Consider the following 12,261-nt stretch of genomic DNA (forward strand, 5'->3'; position numbering starts at 1 on the left):
GTCTATTTTTCTTTCAGTTCTGTCACTTTTTGTTTTCTAGTTGTGTTTGTTTATTAATGTCATATCTTCAGGTTGGATTTGCCCTTTTATCATTTTATAATGCTTTTTTTTTGGTTTCTTTTAAAGATTTTATCTTAAGATTTATTTTGTCTAGTATTAGTTTAACCACTATAGCTCTCTTTTGGTTGCTATTTCCATGGAATATCTTTTTCCATCCTTTCACTTTCAACCTATTTGTGTATTTGGTTCTAAAGTGAATGAATCTTTGTAGACAGCATATAGATGGATCATTTTAAAAATCCATTCTGCCAATTTCTGCCATTTTGTTAGAGAGGTTAATCCATTTCAATTAAAAGTAATTACTGATAGGAAAGGACTTCCATTTTACTACTTGGATTTTTCGTATGTCATATCTTTTATGTTCCTCAATTCCTCTATTACTATTTTCTTTTATGATTGATTTTCTTTTAGTGTGCTGCTTTTATTCCCTTCTTGTTTCATTTTCTGTATGTTTTTCTCCTTGTGGTTTCTCTGGTGATTACAATTAACATCTTAATTTATAACAATCTAGATTGGATTAATACCAACTTAATTTCAGTAGTATACAAAAACTTTTAAAAAATATAGCTCCATCTTGCCTTTATGTTGTTATTGCCACACATTACATTTTTTTTTTTTTTAAGATTTTATTGGGGAAGGGGAACAGGGCTTTATTGGGGAACAGTGTGTACTTCCAGGACTTTTTTTTTTCCCCAAGTCAAGTTGTTGTCCTTTCAATCCTAGTTGTGGAGGGTGCCATTCAGCTTCAAGTTGTTGTCTTTTCAGTCTGAGTTGTGGAGGGTGCAGCTCAGCTACAGGTCCAGTTGCCATTGCTAGTTGCAGGGGGCATAGCCCACCATCCCTTGCAGGACTCGAGGAATTGAACTGGCAACCTTGTGGTTGAGAGCCCACTGGCCCATGTGGGAATCGAACTGGAAGCCTTTGAAGTTAGGAGCATGGAGCTCTAACCGCCTGAGCCACCATGCCGGCCCCACACATTACATTTTTATACGTTGTCTGCCTAGAGACATGGATTTATAATTATTGTTTTACATATTGTCTTTTAAATCTAATTTAAAAAGAGGAGTTACTAACCAGAAATACTGACTTTCGTACTTACCTATATAGTTACCTTTACTGGTGTTTATATTTCTTTATTTTATGTGGATTCAAATTATTGTATATTATTCTTTCATTTTAGTCTAAAGGACTCTCTTTAGTATTTCTTGTAGGGCAAGTTTACTAGCAACAAACTCTGTTTTTGTTTATCTGGGAATGTTTTAATTTTGCCACTTAGTTTTTATTGAGGTGAAATTCACATAACAAAATTAACCATTTTAATTTGAACAATTCAGTGGTATTTAGTACATTTACAATGTTGTGCAACCACCACCTCTATCCAGTTCCAAAACATTTTCATCACCCCAAAGTAAAACCCCGTACCCATTAAGCAATTATTTCCCATTTGCTCCTCTCTTCAGCCCCCATTAGCCACCAGTCTGCTTTCTGTGTCTACCTATTCTGGATATTTCACATAAATGGAATCACAGAATATGTGGCCTTTTGTGTCTGGTTTCTTTCACTTTCCATAATGTTTTCAAGGTTCATCCACATTGTAGCACGTGTTAGTACTTCATTCATTTTTAATGACTAAATAATATTCCACTCTACGTATCTGTTCCAATTTGTTTATCCATTCAACCATTGATGGACATTGAGTTGTTTCATCTTTTGGATATTTGAATAGTGCTACTTGGACATTTATGTACAAGTATTTATTTGAGTGTTTTCAGTTGTTTTGGGTATATGTTGGGGATGCTAAAAAGGGGGGGATGCCAAAAAATGTACACAAGTGGACACTTTGGTCAACGTTGCTCAAGCAGTAGTTCTCCATAATCAGAAGTGTCTGGAAACTGATGGTAACCACTCTGAGCATCTCTTGTAATTGCAGAAGTCAAACGTGACTTGTATTCATCTTTTGTTATTGGTATATATTTAGTATTACAGTTTTCCTTTCTTAAAATGTATACTTTTTTTTGGCACTCTCTGTATGTATATACAAATTGCTGAGTAATATGGTAATTATTTTAAGTTTTTGAGGAACAACTAAACCATTTTACACAGGGACAGGACCATTTTACCTTACCAACAGCCATGTTCGAGGGTTCCATTTCTTCACATCCTCACTAACACTTATGGTTTTTTGTTTGTTTGTTTATTTTTTAAATGTAGCCATCCCTGTTGGTGTCAGGTGGTGTCTCATTGTGGTTTTGATTGGCATTTCCTAATGGTTAATGATGTGAGCATCTTTTCATGTGCTTGTTGGCCATTTGTAGAACTGGAGAAATGCCTATTGAGGTTCTTTGTCCATTTTTTAATTGAGTTGTGTTTTTGTTAATGAGTTGTAATCATTCTTTATTTATTCTGGAAACTAGATACTTATCAGACATATCGTTTGCAAATATTTTCTCCTATTCCATAGCTTGTTTTTCACTTTCTTGATAATGTCCTTTGTTGCACAAAAGTTTTTCATTTTGAAGAAGTCCAATTTATCTGTTTTTTGTTCTGTTGCTCATATCTCCATTTTTTTGAAACGTAGTTTTGCGGGGTATAGTATTCTTGATTGACAGTTGAACCAGCAACTATGGTATTTTTAGCACCATGCTCTAACCAACTGAGCTAACTGGCCACCCCCTGTAAATGTTTTTGACAAACACTCCCAACTAGTTGCCTCAACATTGAGAGAGTTCCAAGTTAGGTGAGATAAAGTCAAGCCATATGAGCCAGTACTTCAATGATCTGCCAGACAGATAAAACTAACAACCATGATTCTTTGTGAATGAGGTCCCTTCTGCTCCCTCTAGTAGTGATAATGTGTTCCAGTAATTCAGGCTGTTATCTTCAAGACACTGTTAGCTGGGGAGTGGGGGAGGGGGATAGTGGGTGATGGGTGTGTCTAGGGTATGTTAAAACACCACAAAGTTCTCCTTTCTAAAAATTCAGCTGTTGTTTTTTTTTTTTTGCATTCTCTTGGTTGCTGCAACTTTTGATTACGTTTCCAGAGTACAAAGAAAATTGACTTTCAATAGTTGTGGACAGGTTTGTCATTGCTTTTATGTTGGGATGGACTTTTAGTGTTGCTTGCTCTGTCTTTTTTTGCTGACATCTCCCAATGTTTGTATGATTCCATAGATTCCGATTCTGGATCAGACTCGGATTCTGATCAAGAGAATGTTGCTTCTGGCAGTAATGCCTCTGGAAGTGAAAGTGATCAAGATGAAAGAGGTGATTCAGGAAAACCAAGTAATAAGGAATTGTTTGGAGATGACAGTGAGGATGAGGGAGCTTCTCATCATAGTGGGAGTGATAATCACTCTGAAAGGTCAGAAAACAGATCAGAAACTTCTGAGCGTTCTGACCATGAAGACAATGACCCTTCAGATATAGATCAGCATAGTGGATCAGAAGCCCATAACGATGACGAAGATGAAGGTCATAGATCAGATGGAGAGAGCCATCACTCAGAAGCAGAAGGTTCTGAAAAAGCACATTCAGATGATGAAAAATGGGGCAGAGAAGATAAAAGTGACCAGTCAGATGATGAAAAGATACAAAATTCTGATGATGAGGAAAGGGCACAAGGATCTGATGACGATAAGCTTCAGAATTCTGATGACGATGAGAAAATGCAGAACACAGATGACGATGACCGGCCTCAGCTTTCAGACGATGAGAGACAACAACTGTCTGAGGAGGAGGAGAAGGCTAATTCTGATGATGAACGGCCAGCAGCTTCTGATAATGATGATGAGAAACAGAATTCTGATGATGATGAACGGCCACAGATGTCTGATGAGGAGAAAATGCAAAATTCTGATGATGAACGGCCACAGGCCTCAGACGAGGAACGCAGGCATTCAGATGATGAAGAGGAACAGGACCATAAGTCAGGTAATTCATTGATGAGAATCAAAATGGTTTAGTAGAGAAGCATCCAAATGCAGCCCATTATGCTTTTTGCCATATTTAGTGCACCATTTTTTTTCCTCTCCTGTCCCTCCATTTCAACCATTTCTAACTCTATAGAGTTTGTTTTTTGAAAATTTTCGTAACCCATGTATTATTTCTGTCCCCTTTTCATTTGTTAATTGATGATAGATCAGGAAGAAACAAAAGAAGATAGTCTTCAAGAAAGATATATGGTACTAGAGTAGTTATAAAATGAATAGAGGTGGTTTTGTTTCTGTGGGTAACTGAAGAGCATGCCTCAGGTAAGAATCGATTTGCTTGGGGTAAAAAAAAATACCATTGAAATGTCCTCATAGGGTAGCTGTACTATGTGAACAGCATGTTCAAGCTCAGGTTTTTGAGATCCAAAATTTGATCATCCAGAGGTAATGAGGCTCCAACAAGTTTACTCAAACTAATTTATAAAAGTTGAATTGTAAAATTGTTTCAAGATGATCAGTTATTTCTCTAATCTTTGTTTCCTTTCCCTTGGGGGAAAGCTACATTGGGTGCCAGTTTATAGTAATAATCAGGAGGTTGCCTAGGGAGCATAACATCCAGAAAATGAAAAAAACAAGTGGATGATCTTAATGATCTTCGATAGCTTGAAGCAAGCATCCTCACCCTAGGGAGATGTACTTGGGTCACAATACTCATTCCCTAAAGAATACTGGAAACATACAGCTGACCTTTGGCTCTGGACCTCCTTTTAAAATAGCTATTTGCACCAGTCTGCTCGAGTTAACACATTCCTCATATAGAATATTTTTTAAAACTGAGAGATCTTGTTTCTTTGCATTATATAAAAGTTACCTTGATTAGGTTGGAAGTCTTCCTGAGAGTCTGGATTGCTTCATTTCTGTAGGTGATTGATTGTAATTACATGTTGATCTTATTTTTTAGAGACCTTAAATATGGAGGCAGAAGGGTCTTTTCTCTTGTCATACATACCTCACAGGATAGCATTGCACACCACATTTTGACATTATTTAGGAGAGGATGTCAAAAAATGTCCAGAGATGGATATAGGTTCATGTAGACTATGGGACTGCAATAAGTATTCAGTAACTAATTCTGGGTAGAGTTATTTGTACTGTTTCCAGACTCGTTAAGACTAAAACTCATGCAGTCCTTCCCAAATACTAGCAGACTAACCTAAGTAAGACTTGGGTCATAGTAGGGAATCTTGTAGCTGGTCATTCTGATTAACTCTTAACAAATTCTACAGTTGATTTTCTTGAAGTTTATAATTAGGTAAACAATTGTGCCATCCAGAAACATGATATATTTATCTCTTCCATTGCAATATTTTTACCTCCTTTTTTTCTGTAATGAGTTATATATAAATTTAATCATAAGTTTCAGTACTACTTTTCTCATTCTGCCAACTTCTTCTGCTGACAAAAAGCAATGTTCTTTTTATTCATTTTAAATTAACTGCAGTAAGTTGATTTTCGTATGTGTATGTATGGTTCTGTTAATAATAATACATGTGTGCATAGATTTGTGTAACCACCACTATAGTCAGGGTAAAAAACAGTTCTGTCACCCTAAAAAAACTCTCTCATAGTATCTCTTCTGTAGTCACTTCCTTCCCCCACTCCCGACCCCTGACAACTACTGATCTGTTCTGACAGTAAGGTTTTGTCTTTTCGAGAATGTCATCATATAAGTGGAATCATACAGTATGTAGCCTTTTTTCTTTCACTTACTCATAAGCTTCTTTCACTTAGCATAATGCATTTTAGATTCATCCAGATTGTTACATGTATCAGTAGTTCATTCTTAGTTGTTACTGAGTAGTTTTCCATTGTATGGGTGCACCACAATTTGTTTATCCCCAATGTTGCTTTTAAAACAAAATTCAATGTTACAATATGACTGATCATGCAGAACCTCTAATTTCTACTCTTACAGAATCTGCAAGAGGCAGTGATAGTGAAGATGAAGTTTTACGAATGAAACGCAAGAATGCAATTGCATCTGATTCAGAAGCAGATAGTGACACTGAGGTACCAAAAGGTACTCCAATTGTTTCTTTTATTATTATTATTTATTTCCATCTCTCTTTCTGCATTTAACTGTAGTGCACGCCCAACCCTGGGCTTTTAACCCCGACTACAAGACCCACAGAAAAAGTGTGGTTACACTTAGTGTACAGAGGGAAGTTATGCTCATATGAGAAACTGTTCATGCTTAACCAGTTGAAGAAGAATCTGTTTCTTCGTTTATAATTAGAGCGAACCTGTTGTTAGGGGGCTAAGGCTTTGGTTCAGCTGGAGGTGGCAGTGTCCATCCTTCAGTTTGAATAATGACAGTTCCAGGGCAGCTTGTTCTTAACAGGTTGATATCAGATGAAGAAACTGATTTTTCAAGCTGTGGGTTAGATGAAGAATTCCCAAAAACCCAGTGTTAGGTAAAATAGGTTTGTTTTAAGGATAAAAGGTCTACCTGTTCATCTCTATGTATGACTCTGTTTCAAATGGCAAATTACTATGCAATAAAGATGTTAGTATAAAAGTTACAGCAAACATAATTTTGATAGTTTGCTTATGGGTAACTGTTATTGTACTGAATGGTAATTAGGCATTGATGTTAAATAGCTTACATAAATTATTGTAAGTAACAAAGCAAACATTTAGAAGGTCAACTAGAGAGAAAAGGCGAGAGCTGGACAGAACAGCAAGCTCCGGGATTTACTTAAAGATCTTTGGATCTATAGTAGTTATGTGCATAGACCTTGGAATTCAGTGATCTAAGTTAGAATCTTTGTAGGTCCACTTTCCTACTATATGATTTTGGTCATGTTACTTACTATACTTCAGCTTTCTGATCAGTGAAAGGAAGATGATACTAACCATCTTACAGAGTTTTTGGAAGAATTAGGTATGCTCATTCTTTCATTTTGTTCAGATATTTATTGAGAATCTGCTGTGTACTAGTACTGTTCTGGGCACTGGGCATGTAACAATGATCAAAACAGATAAAGACTCTTATAGACCCTCATAGAACTCACATTCTGGTGGGGTCAGGGTATGGTAGGGAGACTGATAATAACACAGTAAGCAAATTAAATTTATAGTATGTTGGATGGTGATAGGAACTAAGAAAAGGAATCAGGAAGGGAGATGAGAGTGTTGGTGGGTGGGGTTGTGTTTTGGTGATTTTTATCATATAGATAAACTTTTCAATACCCTGACTTTTCTTGTCTCCTCTTCTTTTTTAAAAAAAAAATTATTATGATTATATATTTTTTAAGATCAGTGTAAGGTTCACGGCAAAATTGAGGAGAAGGTACAGAGCTTTCCCACATACCCCCTGCCCCCAGAGGTGCACAGCTTCCCCGTTATCAACATTCCCAACTAGAGGGGACATTTGTTACAACTGATGAACCTACACTGACACATTATAATCACCAAAGTTTACAGTTTACATTGTGGTTCACTGAGGGTGTTGTCCATTCTATGGGTTTGGACAAATGTATAATATGTATCCACCATTGTAGTATCATACAGAGTAGTTTCACTGCCCCAAAAAAATCTCTGCATTTTCATTCCTCCTTCCTTCCTACCCCTTGGCAGCCACTGAACTGATATTTGTATTGTCTCCATAGTTTTGCCTTTTCCAGAATGTCATATGGTTGGAATCATACATTATGTAGCCTTTTCAGATTGGCTTCTTTCACTTAGTCATATGCATTTAAGTTTCCTCCATTTGTTTTCATGGTCTGACAGCACGTTTCTTTTTAGCACTGAGTAATATTCCATTGTCTGGATGGACCAGTTTATCTATTCACCTACTGAAGGACCTCTTGGTTGCTTCTAAATTTTGGCAGTTATCAATAAAGTTGCTATAAATATCTGTGTATAGGATTTTGTGTGGACATAAGTTTTCAAATTCTTTGGTTAAATACCAAGGGGCACAATTGCTGGAGTGTATGATAAGAATATGTTTATTTTGTAAGAAACCACTTCACTTTCTTCCAAAGTAGCTACACGATTTTGCATTCTCTTCAGCAGTGAATGAGAGTTCCTGTTGCTTCACATTTTTGCCATTTTGCATTTGGTGTTGTCATTGTGTTTGATTTTGGCTATTCTAACAGGTTGCCTCTCCTTTTTTACATCTGTTCTCTACCTTGTCTCAGTAACTCACTCTCAGTTTTATCCTAGGTCATGTCATTACCAATAATTGTAACACTTCTATGATCTCAACTTCAAGAAGTCCACTTTCTTACCACTTTCCTGCCTTTCTGTTCACTTTACTACCCCACCTTGGTTTATTGGGTTATTACAGATTAGATTGCTGTTGTTTTTCCTATACCCAGGTGAAGTTCTACCTGAGAGGAGAGGCGCCTGGGTGGATGTGGACCTGTAATTTTAAAACTTGAGGGACTATGCAGGGAATAGGTCTGAATGGGGTGCTTAAGCCCCAGATTTGAGTATCTAGAATGTAGGAGGATATTTTGGCTCCTGGGGTTAAAGGAAAGCGGAAGAACAAGGATGCATTAAATGAAGAGAGAAGGAAGTACCTCATGGGCAGCTTTGTCTTTTGCTGGATTCATCCCCTTCCCTCTCCAGAGACATTCTGTTCAGATCATTGAGAGCCAGGGTTGGGTGGTGTCCTGGTGCCTGGTCCAGAAACCTTGGGAATATGATAAAGCGATAGCTTTGAAGAACCTCTGTTATAGATGTTAATACTGTGCATTTTTCCTCCTATATTGAAGATAATAATGGAACCATGGATCTATTTGGAGGTGCAGATGATATATCTTCAGGAAGTGATGGAGAAGATAAACCACCTACTCCAGGACAGCCTGTCGTAAGTAAAATTACCAATGTGAACTGGGCCCTTATTCAAGGCTAAGGAAAAGGTTTCTGAGACTAAGAGTCTCTCTTCTGCTGAGAGGAAGAAGTTAAGTGTATTTTACAGTATAAAAATACAATGAACAGATGGATTTTCTTAGTTATGTTGGGAACTCTTGGTTATAAAGGGGGTAAAAATAACTGCTCTGGCACATCCATACCACAGACTATTATTGCTCAGCAGTAAAAAGGAATGAACTAGTGATACAGGTAACAACTTAGATGAAGTTCCAGGGAGTTATGCTGAGTGAGAAAAAGCCAATCCCAAAAGGTTATATACTTTATGGTTCCATTTATATAACATTCTTGAAATGACAAAAATTATAGCAATAGAAAAGAAATTAATGGTCGTTTGAGATTAAGGAGGGATGAGAGCAAGAATGAAGTGGATGTGCCTATGAAAGAGCAGCCTGAATCTTTGTGCCATGGAAATGTTTTGTATCTGGCTCTGTTGGAGTCAGTCTCCTGGTTGGGATATTATACTATAGTTTTGCAAGATGTTACCATTGGGGAAACTGGGTAAAAAAAGGAAATAACTGCCCAGCATGAGGTTGGTGCCACGTTTTAAGAGACTAGACTTAAAGTCTTTGATTTGAGATCCACTGATTTAAATGTTTTTCTTGTTCATGCCAAGAAATGGGTGCTGTGTTGATAATCTCTGATCTTAATTGATAGAGTGACTTCATACTGAAGTGTGGATTAATTTCACACGTCTGTTGGTGAGTGTGTGGAAGATAGATTTATCACGAAAGAGATTTTCTTATGTTGAGGCTTCCAAAGTGATCTTGTTTCCCATGAGGTTTTTGGAGGCTGGGTGGGTAGGAACGGGGATTGAGGGCTGTGTTAGCCCTAAAGTGATGTCTCGATATGCTTCTTGCCAATCTAAGTAATTATAGTCTGGAAGTTGAGCTAGACCATTGCTAAGGTCCTGTGAAGCGCTAAAATCCTGATTCTTTTACTAGGATGAAAATGGATTGCCTCAGGATCAACAGGAGGAGGAGCCAATTCCTGAGACCAGAATAGAAGTAGAAATACCCAAAGTAAACACTGATTTAGGAAATGACTTGTATTTTGTTAAACTGCCCAACTTTCTCAGTGTAGAGCCCAGGTAAGGGGATCAGTTAAAGTGTTTCTAGAGGTTTGATAGAAATATGTGGAATGTAGATATTTTTCTTATTTTACATGGGTTGACTACGATATTTTGCCATGTATAATGTGCACTTTTTTGCCCACATTTTGAGGGAAAAATAAGGATGTGCGTTATACATGGGAGTACTAAAAAATTAAAAGATTTTTTTCCCCCTGAAAGTTTGGGCCAAAAATGTGGGCGTGCAATATACACGGGAGTACATTATATACGGCCAAATATGGTAGCCACAAAATAGAAAACTGGTCATTGACCTCTGAAAAAGTAAATCAAGCATATTCTGTGATAGAAAAAGTATGGACTATTGTATTGGTAAAGGAGGCTTTTAATCCTTGTAATTGTTTTTAGGAGTTTGATACTTAAGAATTAATAGACATCACAAGTCTTTGGGTGCTTTTGACTAATACAGCCCTAAAAACACTGAAATTGAGAATGATGAAATTTGCTAGAGAAACTGCAAATGTCTACTGTAGCAGCCATTGTGGATCTAGAAAAACTAATGGTTTTGGACACTTAAATAGTGTTGATGGGTATTATCCACTAAGTAACACGCATGCTCTTGTGCAATTTAAAATTTTTTCAAGCAGAATGATGTGAAAAACTACAGCATGAATGACCTATTCCTTGAAGACTTACATAAGAATAAAGAATATTTTGAATATTTAGCCTTGCTTGCACTTTATTTCCAGCAACATGTATTGACACCCAAATGTCAGGAAGGTGCAGTTATTTGAATACTTTCTTGAAATTGAACGTGAAGATATTTGACCATTATGAATTTTAATTATCTTATGGTTTTTTTAGTATAATGATGTGTATGTATTAATAGATACGTTATTACATAGCAGTGATAATAGTCTTTATCAAATATTAATAGTTTATTTTAAAAACAATTTGTAGACCTTTTGATCCTCAATATTATGAAGATGAATTTGAAGATGAGGAAATGCTGGATGAAGAAGGGCGAACCAGGTTAAAATTAAAGGTACCATTCTATGCTTTACTTGTTTGTTTGTTTGTTTTTTCTTTTACAAAGTAAAACCTGGGGACACTAACTGGAGACTTGAGCTTTTGAAAATGATTTTTTTTATGTTTCCTGCTTTATCAACAAATGAATTATCTTCCTTTTCAGATTATATTTAGAAAGAAAAAATATATATATTTTTCTCTATAAAGATGTCACTTTTCTATCACTGTTACACTTTTTCAATGCTTTTAAAAAATTATTAGCTACTTCTTCAGGATAAGTAGTACTGTGGTTCAGTGTTTAGAACAAATCTCAATATGTACTGTGGAGTAAGTTCTAGCAACTTCCTGCAAGGGGGAATTCTTCAGGGTCTGATCCATGGATAAACAAATCATTTGCAAAAGGAGAATTCGTTACTAGCTCCTCACACTTCACCAGAGGGCTCTCTTTGTATTCTGATTGCTCTTGTTGATTATTAGGGGATATTTTTATTGTGCTAAGTTCCTATTAATGCATCTCTTTGCTACCTTGTACTCTGTGTTACCTCTACTCAAGGAGGGCCTTCAACCTTCCTTTAGTGAAGGAGGATATAAATTAAGTAGATGCTTTATAGCAGTTGAGCTCATGATACTAAAACTAGAGATAGGCATTTTAAATTCTTAAATCTGAAGGATTTCTTATAAATACTTTATTTTTCAGTGGGCATTGTATATGATATTAGAATGTTAAGAAATGACAGTTTGGCATCCTGAGAATTCAGGGGTTGAATTTTTAGAATAATTCCACCTCTTCAAGTGTGATAGATCCACAAGTACCTGAAGAAACTTGATAAAAGACGGTTTCTATCCAAAACGCATGGGCTTCCAAAGCTTTTCAGTGAAATTTCACTACTCCTCCCTTTAATGGAAATGTACATCAGATGAAAAAATGGAGATAAACAAGTACCCATAACTTGCTCAAGGTCACATAATTAATAGGTATAGTGTTTAGAGTACTTTTTATTCTTTGCTATCCTTTTCCTTGTCTCCCACCAGCCCCTATTATCCCATCTGTTAATATTTTTCCTTGGAACATGTATCTATTGATGTCGGGGTAGCACTATAAATTTCTTATGTCTGTTTTAGTGCCTCTGGCATTATTCTGCTTTTCATTGTTTCCAATCATTTATGTAAATTAATGTGGTAGTTCCTTATTTATTTACTTTTTATTGATTTTTGCATTTTCCCCCTTATCTTCTA

General features: G+C 36.3%; 1 protein-coding gene across 1 annotated transcript in view; it reads left to right on the plus strand.

Moving 5' to 3' along the window:
- The window catches only part of LEO1 (LEO1 homolog, Paf1/RNA polymerase II complex component), a 28,932-nt gene that overhangs the window by 3,802 nt on the left and 12,869 nt on the right, over positions 1–12,261 (plus strand). Inside the window, exons 2-6 of the mRNA XM_033109167.1 lie at positions 3,232–3,990; positions 5,965–6,069; positions 8,771–8,865; positions 9,872–10,017; positions 10,957–11,041. Coding sequence (XP_032965058.1) covers positions 3,232–3,990; positions 5,965–6,069; positions 8,771–8,865; positions 9,872–10,017; positions 10,957–11,041 — 1,190 coding nt within the window. The remainder of the gene's footprint in view (positions 1–3,231; positions 3,991–5,964; positions 6,070–8,770; positions 8,866–9,871; positions 10,018–10,956; positions 11,042–12,261) is intronic.

The sequence above is a fragment of the Rhinolophus ferrumequinum genome, chromosome 6, assembly GCF_004115265.2.
Source record: "Rhinolophus ferrumequinum isolate MPI-CBG mRhiFer1 chromosome 6, mRhiFer1_v1.p, whole genome shotgun sequence".
In the NCBI taxonomy this organism is placed as follows: Eukaryota; Metazoa; Chordata; class Mammalia; order Chiroptera; family Rhinolophidae; genus Rhinolophus; species Rhinolophus ferrumequinum.